Source organism: Neophocaena asiaeorientalis, unplaced genomic scaffold (genome assembly GCF_003031525.2).
Source record: "Neophocaena asiaeorientalis asiaeorientalis breed wild unplaced genomic scaffold, Neophocaena_asiaeorientalis_V1.1 scaffold86, whole genome shotgun sequence".
In the NCBI taxonomy this organism is placed as follows: domain Eukaryota; kingdom Metazoa; phylum Chordata; class Mammalia; order Artiodactyla; family Phocoenidae; genus Neophocaena; species Neophocaena asiaeorientalis.
The window spans coordinates 10,175,949-10,191,853 of NW_020175039.1; the positions used below are offsets into that span (position 1 = coordinate 10,175,949).

The 15,905-nt window shown below is 32.7% G+C and overlaps 1 protein-coding gene across 1 annotated transcript in view; it reads right to left on the minus strand.

The window, feature by feature from the left end:
* The window catches only part of SPAG16 (sperm associated antigen 16), an 843,476-nt gene that overhangs the window by 785,506 nt on the left and 42,065 nt on the right, over positions 1 to 15,905 (minus strand). Inside the window, exons 7-8 of the mRNA XM_024763282.1 lie at positions 11,087 to 11,204; positions 6,472 to 6,541 (exon numbers count right to left, since the gene is read on the minus strand). Coding sequence (XP_024619050.1) covers positions 6,472 to 6,541; positions 11,087 to 11,204 — 188 coding nt within the window. The remainder of the gene's footprint in view (positions 1 to 6,471; positions 6,542 to 11,086; positions 11,205 to 15,905) is intronic.

The window sequence follows — 15,905 nt, forward strand, 5'->3', positions numbered from 1 at the left end:
TTAAAAACTTCTAGCACTAGGGTATCCAGACTGCATGTCCTCGCTCTACGGTGCTACAAGTTAGAGCCCCACAGCATCTGGAAGTCAAAATGTGGAGAAAAGGCAACAACTACAGCTCATTGAGATTAGAGAAAAATTTTCACTTCGAATTCTCTTTTATTGTATTTTCCTCTTCAACAGCCAAGAGTGAAAGCCTGATAATGATAATAATTTAAAATAATAATCATTAGAATTTATGCCTCATTGATGCTTTACTATCTAACAGGTACTGGTCTAAACAATTTACACATATTATTTCATGAAATCCTGTCATTAACCCTATGAAGGTCACTACCTTTTGTTCCCTTTTACATATAAGGAGAATTTGTATAGTAATATCTACAGGGAAGAAAGGAGAAAGCAGTAAGGAGAGAAATCCAGGATTCCAGTAGATAATTCTAGGAATACGAGCAGACCTCAGATGGCATGCAAAACATTACTAAGCATCACTTCATGAAAGAAATAAAATAAAAAGCAAGAAACAAACAAAATGGTAAGGATAAATGAAAGTAAAAAATCAAAAAGGGCTTGGTTTATATATAAGGATATGTAGTTGTTCCACAATCAAAATGAAATTACAAGAATTTATACTTTATAAAAATATTTTAGGAAAAAAATCGACATTTGCAACCAAAACATGAGAATACACATTGCATAGTGTATGTGTAATTGAAAGAAAAGTAACACTTAATTATTTCTCAATGTACCAATAATAAACATGATTCCCACTCTCTATCAGATAAATATCACTTTATACAAAGATTTGTAGAACAAATGAGAGACTCAAACATTGGGTCCTTGTCACATTCATAAAAGTGCATATAATTTTCAAATTCCACATAGTGCTTCTTAATGTTTAGTAACACCCTGGCAAAGTCCATTTTTCCATCACAGGATCCTCATGCTTATCATCTAATGCTTGTTAATGAAAAGGCCTATAGTACTGACTGCTACTATGCAGTTTCCCAAATTTTACTTGGGCACAGTCATAATCTTAAGGAAGATACAATTCCTTAGTAAACATCAAATAAATAAACAAATTTTCACTTATAGAAATTATAGTTATTGTACTCCCAGTGCAAAATTTCACCCATTCAACCATTTCTTCATGTATGCATACATTCAATCAATGTTAACGGAACATGTTCAGGCTCCTGGTTAACTGTCAGATATGCATGAATATATTCATTTAACAAATACGTAAGTACCTATATTGTGCCAGTCCTTAACTCCATTATAGATTAAACACAGCTAAAAAAAGAATTACTTAACTGAAAAAAATGTTCTGAAGAAATTATCCATAGTTTATGACACGGAGATAAACAGAAAATATCTAAGAGATTAGGAAGCTAAAATGAGATCAAGTACACATCTAATTGGAATTCACAAAAAGGTAACAGAGATAAAGGGAAAGAGGTTATATTTGAAATGATAATATATCTTTCTAAACTAGACCATATACCACATATAGTCATAAGAAGTTGACATCTTGTAGTGAAATTCTGAGCAACAAAAAATATCCAATTTAAAAAGCAATTAATTAAACTAAAACATTTGCTCTACAATATATGACATCTGTTTGTGATGCTGAAGTCAGCTTTCACAGTTTTTCACTTCATAAAACATTTCCAATTTCTAGAAGTTCTTCCTGAATTCATAGTTTCCTATCATAAATTACAAGATATCATAAAATACAATTATATGTATTTTTATAACCTACTTTGGAAATAGGTATCATTGTATTCAAATTGCAACCTCATATGAAATCAAACATCAGCTAACACAAACATAATAAAAACCAGCACACTGATAAACTTTCTGAGCTTATATAATTTGCACAAAAAAAGTTTTCTCTCATACTATGTAATACTAAAGTGCTTTCTGTGTAGTTTCTTGTAAATATTTGATACATATTACTTTCCATTACAACACAGAAAAATGTAACAAAACTATCACTTCAAACATCTAGCTGATAATAATTCACTATTTCATAGTTTCTCCTAGGAATTTTTCTATTATTCTACATACCAGACAAGAGTAAATGTAGAATTATAAACCCTTTTCAGGTAAGAAATTTGACTACTAAAATGTTAATATTCTCTCTAGGTGGTAGCAATTATGGATAATTTTTAAAACATTTTATCATTTAAAATTTTTCTGTAATAAGCGCATCACTTTGATAGTCAAAAAATATGGTACATTTAAAATTTTTTGATAACTACTCCAAGTGAGTCTAAGTTTTATCTTATTCCTTAAATTCAGATTAAATAACAATTAATTAGTCTTTTTCCCAAAGTTCAGAGTAAATGACAATCAAGTCATTGTTTCCTAACTACAGGACAAATTACATTTAATCTGAAGAATTTCTACTGCCATACCAACTTCTGTTCAAACTGAACGAAAAACAGGTAGACAAATGACAGACAGATAAAATACGTTAAAAATTAAGCCAAAATGAGAAATGAAAAGGGAAAGAGTTAAATATATTAAAATAATTGTGAAGGACAGCAGGATTTACGAAGAACCACCAGTTAACCAATAAACCAAGTTCTTTTCAAAGTTGACTAAGTAAGGTTCTAGTTGATCAGCCAATCTGAGTAATAACAGAGATCACACAGCCAAATGCTGGCATGCCACAAGGAACTTAGGAAAAGGAACTGCAAGTCCTTTATCTAAAACTAGAAGGCATGTTTATAAGGAGCACAAAATTATTCAGTACGGAATTTAAGGAATAACTTTTATTCAGGTAATTGAGACTATGAAACTAAAAAAAAAAAAAAGAAAACCTGTTTTCTTCATGTTGGGCTTGAATTTATTTCTTTTGATCAAAAGTCACTTCAAAACATCACAGATAAAAATGTAATTACAAACTTGATCTTCAAAGTAACTTATAAATGTCAGCCTAGACAATCATGTAATATATTCATTTATAAATTAGATTAAATACCAGGAGATAATTTCATAAAGGAGTTATCTATAAACCATTATTTTATTTTAATAGAGATGTCAAGGATAAATAAATAAAATCATAAGCTCTTATAAGTAGAATGTAACATTTAGAGATTAACTGATGCAAGCATCAATTCAATGCACAGTTCAACCTTTATGCCATCTTATATTTATTGTTTTTCACAATCTTTATTCATCTTGAGAGTTAGAGTTCCTGAAATTATGGTAGTTTCACTATCATATTTATATCTGATTGTATTCTTCTTAAAAGTTATATATATATGAAAAAAATAATTTTTGATGTAAACAGAAATAAATATTCTTTGAAAAAAATGCAGTAAGGAAAAAATGAAGAAATAATCACATTACACAAATAAAATTATGTAAACATTTTCGAGTTTCATATATTTAACAGACATGATCTTATACTACATGTTTTTATTTCTTAACATTAATATTTTAATATGAACATTTTTTATGTGTGATTTTTAAAGACTTTCTAGTATTGTATGATCAACTATATTGAAACATTCATTTGTGATTAAAGATTAAGACTGCTTGTATAGTTTTGTTACTATAAATATGAGTGCAATAAACATCCCTGTGCATAGACTCTCTAGGCATCACTGAGCATAACTGATATTTCTTTAATATAAAATATTAGGAAAGGAACTACTGAATCAAGGCTGAGAAAAAGTTTTTGAATATGAGAATGCTACACATTTCTTTTAAGCCTTAATCAATCAGAGAACACAATGAACAGTCATCTGGAAATACCAGAATGTTATTTTTATTAAAAATTCACCATTTTGCAGTCTCTCTATATTTTAGAGCTTCCCATCATTCTTTTCTAAGTCAACATTATTGAGGTATAATTTACATAAAATAAAATGCATACATTTTAAGTGTAGAGTTCGGTAAGTTTGGACAAAGATAAGTAGGCATATAACCAACCACCTATATCTTCAAATCAAGATATAGAACATTTGCACTACCTCCCAAATTATTATTTTCTTATCCTTTACATACCTTACATACCTTATAGAGCATTATTTTACAAGGCTATAATTTTAGTTTTTATCAGTCACTTTCCTTTTAAGAAAATTAAGAAGAGGAAATCTTAACGTTTATATTAACCAGAATTTAACATTTCTAAATCTCTGTACAGTATTCAATTCTGCAGATCTAAGTTTCTTCTGGCTTACTTTTCTTTTGGCCCAAAGAAAATAGTTTAGCATTTCCTGTACTTTAGAATGGCTTGAAACAAAATCTCTCAGCTTCATTTGTATTGAAATGTTTATATTTCACTCTAATTTCTGAAAGATATTTTTATTGAATATAGAATTCTGAATTAAATTTTTCTACATTTCAAACATGTCATTTCATTGTTTCTAGCCTCCAATATTTCTGATGAGAAATAAGCCTTTATTTGCATTATTGTTTCACTATAGGTAACATGCTTTTTTTCTCTTGCTGATTTCAAGATTTTCTCACATAAATTTTGAGTATGATGCATCCAGGCATGATTTCTTTGTGTTTATAGTTAGTTGCTTTTTTTGGATCTGTGAGTATATGCTTTACATCAAGTTTGGAAAATTTTAGGTCATCTTTTGTTTAAATATTTTTATGCCCCATTTTCATTTTTTTTCCTTTGGGACTCCAATTACTTGTACGTTAAACAGGCAAATTTTCCTTCATTTTTTTTCTCTCTCTTCTTTAGAATAGATGATTTTTATTGATGGCTCTTAAAATTCACTGACACTTCCATCATCTCCAATCTATTGTGAAGTATAAAATTTTGATTTTAGTTATTGTATTTTTCAGTAAGAGATTCCTATTTCCTTTTTTTTTGAGTTTCCATTTATCTGCCAATATTCTCTACCACTTCATTTATAATGTAGTATTTTCCTTTAAGTCCTTGATCATATCAAAAAATAGTTGCTTTAGCATTTTTATCTGCTAAATCCAACATCTGGGCCATCTGAATATAGGTTTCCATTTATTGTTTTTGTCTTGATTGTGGATCACATTTTCCAATTTCTATAACTAGAAAAATTAATTATACACTGAGCAGTATGAAGGTAGATTATTAAACTCTGGACAATTATCTTCCTCTGAAAGGTACTGATTTCTGTTCTAGTAAGCAGTTTAATTTTTTGATGATCACCTTGAATTCCAGGCTTAATTTTATGTTCTGTTTGAGTGGATCCGTGGAAAGCCCTAAATATTCCCCAAGGTTCTCTAACTTGGCAAAATTCAAACTCTAAACTCTGTTTCCCCTAGGAATCCTGTGTAAGCTTTCTTTTTGGTTTTATAGGGTGGGTATAGTATGGTTAATGTTAATATGGTGTCACCAAGGTGTTGAAGAGGTCTTTCAATCCAGGCCTGGCCAGAACGCCAATATATCCCATCACTGCTTGACAATTAGAATCCCTGGTCCCCTCTTTTTGTTTTGTTTTGTTTTTCTGTTTTTTACTGGTTTTAATTTTTATTGTAGTTGATTTACAATGTTGTGTTAATTTCAGGTGTACAGCAAAGTGAATCAGTTATATATATACATATATCCACTCTTATTTGGATTATTTTCCCATATAGGCCATACAGAGTACTGAGTAGAGTTCCCTGTGTCACACAGTAATTCCTTATTAGTTATTTTATATATAGTAGTGTGTATATGTCAATCTCAATCTCCAAATTTATCGTCCCCCTCATACCCCCTGGTAACCATAAGTTTGTTTTCTACATCTGTAACTCTATTTGTGTTTTGTAGATAAGTTCATTTGTACCCTTTTTTTAGATTCCACATATAAGTGATATAATATGATATTTGTCTTTCTCTGTCTGACTTACTTCACTCAGTATGACAATCTCTAGAATAACCAAAGGAATCTTGAGAAAGAAAAATGGAGCTGGAGGAATGAGGCTCCCTGACTTCAGACTTTACTACAAAGCTACAGTAATCAAAACAGTATGGTACTGGCACAAAAGAGAAATATAGATCACTGGTCCCCTCTTAATCCTAAAGAGTCTTTTCTCTCTGGCAAATCTCAGGTATTCTTGCATGTGTAGCCCAGCCATCATCTAAGGACTCATAGTACACTCTCTCACAAACCAGGCCACTGTTCATTGCAGCACCCTCTTATCTGGTGCCCTTTCCTACAGATTCTAGATGCTTCAACAACTTATGAACTATAGTCTGCCTTTTCAGTTCAAACAGGACTGCCATGCTCTTCTTGACCTCCATCGCCATAGAGTTTGGTTTGGAAATTTTCCTGGACAAAAAGTCATGATGATGGTGAAGCTCAACTTACAAATTTTCCTTCTATCATTTGCCTTCTGTGACTTGTGATGTTTTCCAATGCCTAAAAATAGTTGCCTCAAATATAAGGTTAAGAAGTCACCCTATCAGCATTTTGAGTTCTGATAGGATTGAAAAATCACCAACCTATAATAAATTACAGTTTTATTATATTTCACTTTTACCTCTAATTTCAGGAGCATGGAAACTATGCCCTATTTCCATACGCTTCAGTGTTTCTTGAAGTCCAGAAATCTATAAAGTAAAATCCAAAGATATGAGGTTATATACTAAATAACTCAAAAAATGGGTTAAAATACAATGTTTAAATATTGATTACAAAATATAGAAAACATTAATTTCTCTTGGATTAATTCCTATGTATTTTAAAAATTTAAACATTAATTGTAACAAAAGAAAACATAATTTTATTAAGTTTAAATTCAATTCCATGGCAAGTATTAAGTATCTATTATGGGTAAACGCCTGAAACATTTATTTCACAGCATAGTTTCCTGAGACAACAATACTCATTGCACACTTTTAATGATAATTATTCAGGTGTCTACTTTGAGAGTTTTCTCCTCTGTTGAAATTGCTTCACAACAGCCTAATTCATCTTTATGTCCATAAAAGATGAGGTAAGTATTACTTGGGAAGTAAAATATGAAGAGACTGTTGTTACCCTAAAACTCTTAACTCATTTTCCACCCACAAACCTACTCCTTGTTTTATTTAATTTGTTAGTTTGGTGGCATACCATTTACTGATATTTCCTGAAAAACAGACTTAAATTAAAAATTCAACCTTAAAAAGCTATCTCATCCCTTATATGATTATACCAACACAAAATATCATCTATTTAATTATATACAGATACACACATTTTTCTACTATCATTGAGTAGCAACATTTCCTTATTAATGGAAAATAGCGGATAATAATTTGTAATCTATGGATTAGTGCTCATGAAATGCCTGGGTGGGAAAAAAAGTGAAAATTTTATATCTATTTTTGGATGCCAAATGGATTATAAAAGTTTTTAACGAATTTCTTATTTAGTATAGTGTAAAATTTACATAAAAGTTGCAAATATGGTACAGAGAGTTCCTGTATACCCTGTTTCCCCTGTTAATGCCATGCATTACCATGGTACATCATCAGGCTCAACATCCAAACCAAATTTGGTTGGTGGTCCATCTATAGTTGCCCACAATAGTTCCTTTGTCCTTTGACATACTCCATTATCATATTGGGTATTTCCTTCCTCCCTTCCTTCCTTCCTTCCTTCCTTCTTTCCTTCCTTCCTTCCTTGTTTGCTTTTTTACATTATGAACATTTCCTAATTTCTAGCACAACATGATGCCCCAAATGCTCACCCGGGCTCATCTTGTATTTTCCTTACCCAGACTACACTCAGCTACTTCTCCAAGGAGCACTAACTACTTCCTCTTATTGGAGAATAGTATAAGAAATTGATATTGGGCACTGGATATACTTGTTGCTACTGCAGTGTCATTACTTCTAGACCCTCTCAGCAGACAGACCTAGAAATACATACATATATATGTATGTATCTTTTAGAATTATCCTAAATTGAACCCCATGATCCAAAAACGATAAAATGTAATCTATTATACATATATATATATTCTAACAAATAAATTATATTTTATCTTTTTTGAAATATGGGGCTCTAATTCAGAATTTTGGACATTTTCAGCAATTCTGTAAAGTTGAAACTAATTAAATTATAGATGTTTCCATAAGACTTAAATAAATTTAAAAGTTGGGGACTTCCCTGGTGGCCCAGTGGTAAAGAATCCACCTTCCAATGCATGGGACTCAGGTTTGATCCCCGGTCGGGGAACTAAGATCCCACATGCCTCGGGGCAACTAAGCCTGCGTGCCGCAACCAGAGAGTCTATGCACTCTGCAGCCCAGGCGCCACAACCAGAGAGAAGCCCACGTGCCTCACTGAAGAGCCTGTGCGCCACAACGAAAGATGCCGCATGCTGCAAAAAAGATCCTGCGTGTCGCAACTAAGACCTGACACAACCAAAAATAAATTAAATAAATAAATAAAATATTTTTTAAAGATAAATAAAAGTTACATTGTTTATTATCTATCAAAAGAATTTATAAACACATACTTATTAGATTTTTGTCATCTCACAGTATACTTTCACTCTTATATACAAACTAAATAGCATTAAAAATTCTAAAAACTAACCCTTCTTCATGCAAAGTATTTGAGAAGTCTATATGTTAAGAGAAACACAGTAAGCTAAATGGTCATTAAGATAAGGTTTTTAAGGAAATGATAAGGAAATGACAATGAATGAGAGTCAGGACAATGAGGTCCAGATGTTAAGGATCTCACAGAAGGTGTAGCAGAGGCCATGGAATAAGCAAGGTTTATTAGGTTCACACTCAAAAGCACCACCCAGAACCATGTACCTAAACACCAGGAATATAACCAAACCAGTCACACTACACTAGAAAGTGAAGGCCGAAAGGATAGCATGTAGACTTCGGGCCAGTGGACACATAAGGGTCTCTTGTACTAGGAGCCATCTGGGAAGAGTGAGAAGAAAAGGATGCTATTTAATGACAGAAAATTAACACTGACAGATATGTTTTAGCTAAACAATCAGTTAATATAACATTCAAACACCCTGTGTTAAACTCAAAGAGACTGTTTTAACCCAGAAAGATCTGGATAGTCTTTAATAGCAGGTTATGTTTTATTTTGCCTTCAGCAGGAGTAGGGGTTCAAAGACAAAGTAAGTTGTAGATAATGAAGATACAGTTCTTTACATATCTGAATGGTAGTGTGTAAAATTCAACCCTTCCTCATAGAGAGAATGATTTTCATTTTTAAACATGTTTTCATTTTAGATACATATCAATCATAAGGCAAGTAATTTTATCTTTGTTTAATGAATGAGAAAAGAGACATATATGTAAAGTTACCTGAATGTTCACATGGCTACTTTGTAGCACAGCTGGGACTGACTCCTATCACTCCTAATCCTTAGCTCTTGTAACCAAACCAGTGATGAGCAATCTGAAACCCAAAGACTGTATATGGCCTAAATATGTCCTTAATATGGCCTTTGATCTAACCTCATGTTAGAGATAGGGGAACTGATGGCCATTCCAGGAAGATAACTTAGCCCTAATCACACTGATATTGCCTGGAAGATCCAGTCCAGTGATAGATAGATGGCAGATGTAGAAATCAACAACCTGGAGGAGAGTGTAGGCACTTGCCATCATGGATGCCTGGAAGGCCCTGATATCCCTGAATATTGAAACTTAGTCTGAGTGGTCTGTCAGAGACACCAAAGTATACGTGGTCACTTGGGAATGTATGGCCAGGGGACTGATGGATTCCTCCTGAGAGAAGAGTAATAGGGAGATGTGCATGAAAACAGGGGGAAAAGGAGAGTAAGATGAGGAGCAAAAGTCTAAGTTGTTTTGTGGCAGGAAAAGAAGCAGGAGCAACCTGAATCTAGCTCACAGTGTTCCGGGTTGTAGAACTGTCTCTTTTTGGGAGGCTGTGGGGACAGGTTAGATGAAAAAGAGCAAAGAGATGAAATTCTGAAGGTTTGACAATACAGTACCATAAAAATGTAAACTATTATTAAACTATTTTTATGCAATATTACCATTAATGCAATTCATACATTCAAGAATACACAATTAAATTTCAAGCACAAAGAAACACGGAGGGCTTCCCTGGTGGCGCAGTGGTTGAGAGTCCACCTGCCAATGCAGGGGACGCGGGTTTGTGCCCCGGTCCAGGAAGATCCCACATGCTGCGGAGCGGCTGGGCCCATGAGCCATGGCCGCTGAGCCTGCGTGTCCGGAGCCTGTGCTCCGCAACGGGAGAGGCCACAGCAGTGAGAGGCCCGCGTACCGCAAAAAAAAAAAACAAGGAGACAAGTGATGTTTTCATTGTAGTAGCTGAAGATTATCCTCAAGAAAAGACAATATACAGTTGATTAAAGTATGTCTTAATAAAATCATTCACACTTTTTTAACCATCGTGCAAGCTTCTGTAGCTTCTGAAAGTTTGACCAAAAATTAAAATCTCCAGAAAACAATAAAAGAATGTTAAGCATAGTAGCAGTTTCATATTTTCTAATAAAGTGTTACATATTTTTAATGTGGCCAAGAAACATTTTGTTTTATTTTTCTTGAATTCTATACTAGAGATTCCTTACCACTACCCCAGGCCTAGGCCTATACAAAAACCCTGCAAGAAGAATGAAAATGGGTGTCAACAGCAAAAATGACTGAAAATTGGGTCAGTAACTAGGTGTTTCAAATATTCATTTGGGGGTGAATTGCATGGACTTTCTATTCATTATCTCATCTAAGTTTCACAACAATATTAAAAGATAGGTCATTGTGGTTATACTTTATGTATGAGAAATCTGAGTTTAAAGTGTTTAGGTAAGGTCCAGGTTTATAGCTGTCAAAGCTGGCATTTAAAACCCAGCTTAAATGTTGTTATGTTTTAATGGCTGAGTTTTTCTCTGTAACTATATTTTAATAATCTCCTAAAAAGTTATATTTTAATTAAATAGTTTTAACTCAATAATAATCTTTGTAGTTTTAAAATGGATATAATACTTTTCCTGGATGTTTCCAAATTAATCTTTTTTACAGCATGACAATTGGGAGAAATCTTTTAAAATTTAACTCAGAAACAAAACCAATATTTCTAATAATGTTATAAAAACTAAATGGTTAAAAATCATTTTCAGGTAGCTTGGATGGTCTCTTTACCTGTCCCACTGCTCTGTCTCTTTCCAAAGAGGTCAGCATTTTCTGCTTCAGTAAAGCGTGGTGCTTCTCATATAATACTCTTATAGTTGGTTCATAAGATGCGTAATGTAACTTCAACCTATGAAAAATAAAGGGCATCTTAAAGGGTAATTGAATTAAATCAGTGATTCCATATAACACCTAAATCTTTTTTCTATTTTTTTGCATTGGAATAAGAAATGAATTAACCATATAAAGGTCAACACAACAGAGCCAAGAAGTGCAAGAAGTATTATTTGGCATACAACTTCCCTGCAACCTAGGTGGAGGTGGGAAAGTCACATTTCTCTTGGGTTAACTAGTTCTCTGTTTACTTTTGTTGTATTCAAGTATGCACCCAGAAGTTGCTGCTATTCATTGACAGAAAACAAAATTGCAGTTTCTTTAATTAGAAATAATTTTCAAAAAGACAAGGGCTACAAACAATAGATGATTAAACAGAAAGGGTATCATTCACATCAAAATTAAGGATGGTCTTGAAAACAAGTATGAATAACCTCATATTAAGAAAATTAAGTATAAAATATTTTGATATCTCGATTCATCTCAACATATGATATAAATTTTAAGAATCTGTTTTATTTGAAAATGCTTTCAAAATATTTTTTTCATTTTTATGAAGCGTGATTTACATGGAGTGAAATATATAGACCTTAAGTATTACAGCTGAGTTTTCATGCATGCCCAGGTAGTCCACACTGTCATCAAAATATAGAGCATTTCTAACATTTCAGAAGATTCTAGATCTTCATATACTTGGAATCATAGAACATGTTCTCTTCAGAAACTGGCTTATTTCACTCAGCATAATTTTTTTTTAGATCCTTCCATGTTGTTGTATATATCAGTAATTCATTCCTTTTTATTGTGAGTACTATTCCTTTGTATGTATATTCTACAATGTGTTTATCCACTATTATGCTGATGAAGAACTGAGTTGTTTTCAGTTTGGGACTATTATGAATAAGGTTTCTATGAAAATTCTTATACAAGTCATATAAGATATTTTTGGTTAGGTACCCTCATTTCTCTTAGAAACCATACCTAGGAGTTGAATTGCTGGGTCATAATTTATACTTCCAACAGCAATATATGAGACTCCTGGTTACTTCACCTCTTTGCCAACATTTGGTGATAATTAGTATATCTAGGGTTTGACAATTTTATTATCAATTTTGCCAGTTTTGTTATATTTTTACACAACCAATATATGATTTTGTTGAATTTTTCTTATGTTTATAACTTTGCTAGTTTATTGGTTTCTGATCTTCTTTTTCTTTCTTTGTATTTAATTGTTCTTTTTTGAGCTTCTAAGGTACAAGATTAGACCATTAGTTTAAATTTTTCTTCTTTTCTAATACAAGCTATCAATTTCACTTTATGCACTGCTTTGGCTGAATCCCACAAATTTTAATGTTACATTTTAAATCATTCAGTTCAAAATATTTTCTCATTTTCTTCTTTGATTCATGGGTGATTTAGAAATATGTTACTTAATTTCCAGTTATTTGGAAATTTTCCAGAGCTTTTTGTCATTGATTTTTAATTTAATTTGATTGAGGTCAGAGATACTTTGTACGGATATCAGTTCTTTGAAATTTATAGAGATTTGTTTTATGGCTCAGCATACGACCTATTTTGGTGAGCATTCCATAGGCATTTGAAAAGCCCAAAGTATTGACAGAATTCAAGAAATATCAATTATGCACAATTAATTTGTCCTATTCTGTCAACTTGAGAATTTTTTCCTATTTTTCTAATAATTGCTACAAGAGGAATGTTAAAATCTCCAATTATAACTATGGAAATATCTATTTTTCCCTTCTGCTTTATCAGGTTTTGCTTCATATATTTTCAAGTCTTATATTAGAATCATGCATATTATATCTTTCTGATGAACTGACTCTCATCAATATGAAATGACTTCTTTTTCTCTGGTGCTCAGGATGTTCCTGACAATGTTGTTTCTGTAGCACTCCTCCTCAGGCCCTATGGGCTTGCAGAGGTGGCCCTCCTGCCCTAGAAGGAGCTAACACTTCAGCTGTGCTGCAAGCTGCTGCAGAGGCCTTTCGAAGTTTACCTTTAAGCTTTTTATAGGGCAAGTCTAAAATAGTTCCTTCTCCAAGACTAGAATAGCTCAGCTCCTATGGCAGGGTTTATCAAGGGTCTTAACTGAGTGCTCAGAGTATTCAGTGAGCTTTCTCCATTGTAGCTGGTCAGAACTCCTACATCTGCAATCTCTGGAATCTCCATTTGGCACACAGTTGCCCAGGAGCTGTTCTTTGCAGGCTTCATGTTCTCTTACCATGTACTTCCACAACTTAGTATCTGGTCAAAGACTAAAAGGAACCACTACAGATATTTCTCAAGTACCTTTTCATGTACCTCCCTCCTTTTGTGCACCCTGTCCTGCAAATTCTAGCTCTCTCAGCAGCCCTGAACTCCGACCTCTGCCTCGTCAGCTCGTCAAGACTACCGTGGTCTGTTTGGGTCCCACCTTGTCATACTATTTTCTGAAAAGTGACTCCAGACAGAAATCTGGGCTGATCATGCTGCTCACTTTGTGTATTTCCCTCCTCTTAGACATCCTAGTTCTAATCTACAAAACAACACCAAAAATTCTGTCCAGTTTTGTAGTTCATTACAGTGGACAGCTAGTCCAGTACCAGCTGGAGAGCTAGCTTTATACCAGTTATTCTTATATGACTCAAAGCAGAAGTCTCCCAAAATAATTTTACATTTGTTTTTATTAAAAAATTAAAACAGTAGTCCTCATTTTATAAAATATTTTCATGAATATATTTATGAAAGCCATTGATTTATAAATCATATTTCTCAACATAATTTTGATTATACTTCATTGATGACAGTAATAAAACCTAAGCATGAAAATTATGATATATATTATATTATATATAATAATATGTATTTTATATATGTTATACTTAGTGTGTATTAATTCAGTCACACTCAGCAAAGCAAGAGAGAGTAATAAAATAAAAGATATAAGTAGTATATATAACTTCATCCCCTATTCTACTTAATGTACTTAGCATATATACATTTTGCTATATAATATAAACTTCTAGGGACATTTATACATTTGTAAACACATATTCAGGTACAGAGTTATATACACAAAACATTGTGTGCTGAGTCTGTGGGCAACTGAAGGAAAAACATTATTGATGATTTTGGCATCTACTCATTCATGAGACATGACTGGATTATCCTCTGTGCAAAGAATTAGCAACACATAAATACCAATAAGATATAACAAGGAAACAACATTCACAGAAATCTTCTGTTTAATCAGACTGAAAGAGTGTGACTGTTTCATAAATTCCATAAGAACCTCATAATGCATCCACTTATAAGTTCTAAATGTTGGTATTAAAAATTCTGAAAATAAGTACATTCATGATAAGTCACTCATGTTAAACAGGAAACTCTGAAAAATTGAGAGGTAAAAGCAACAAATTACAACTTAGTTGAACAATTTAGAGAAAACATTAAGGTTAACTTTTTGTGGTTTATGATAAAAAGACACATCATTGAAATATTTGGGTAAAATATGACACAGAGAACTCAGACCCTAACTTATCCTGGAATCAAAAACCCTCTTCTCTATAGCTGATTTATTATGCAACGGCGCAATTACAAGATAAGGTGTTCACTGCTGACTGATTAACTTCACTGGTGATTGATTAGCTTCATGACTAGTTTTTTGGGGACTCTCAGTTCATCAATGAAATTTTGTTTTAGGTCCTTAGAAAAAATATATTAGTGATTTATCCAGATGGTTCAATGGAGACATTATTCTTACTGATTAAATATGGAAATAAAGGCTAGCTGAATATACACTAAGTGTAGTTATATTCCAATGTAATGTGGATTTCTTCACTGGGGCCCCTAAGGATTACAAAAAGTATAATCTGAAAATGCTGAATTTTTACATGAAATAAATTATAATAGTGTTCTTTTTAAACATTCTAGGAAATTTAACAAGTATGATATATTTTACACATAGGCTAGAAGTCTCAAAAAAATAATTTAAAACAAAAACTCAAACAACAATTTACCATGAATACAACATCAGCAACAGTGAACAATCATATTTCAGCTGCCACAGCTGGATACCAAGGTGCTCTGAGACTGTCATCAACCCAAGTAACTGAAGTACTGAAGCCTGCCTGTATCAGCACAGAGGGTGAGAATGGACTCAAACCTGAGATCTTTCCCATGAAGAATGTACTGTGATTCAAACTCACGTATGTGTATGTGTATGTATGCACACACACACACACACACAAAATTACTAAAATACCTTTGGGCTTTTCCTCTGGGCAAATGGGTACCTCACCCTGATGAAGGCACAGCAATTAGTTATCTTTGTACAAGAAAAAGCTTCGCTACCTTTATAGACTTCTACATGACTTCAGAAGAGCCACAGGCCTCTTTATTGTCCTGAGAGTAAAATAATTCCCAAATATAAAAGATATAAAATTAATTCCCAAATATTAAAATATAAAAAATTTTAAAACAATATACAGTTCTAAAAAGAGACCTGTATAAAAATGCAAAAGGGAAATCTACGTGAAATAGTATATATTTAGCACATACTTTCAATGTTAGGGTATGTGCAAAGTACTTACTATCTATTACGTTCCAGACACTATATTAGGTACTTTTATTATGACAGTTTTTACAGATAAGAAACAGAATTACAATGAACACACAAAGGTAAGTAGTGGAGCCAGGCTTCCAATGTTTATGTGAC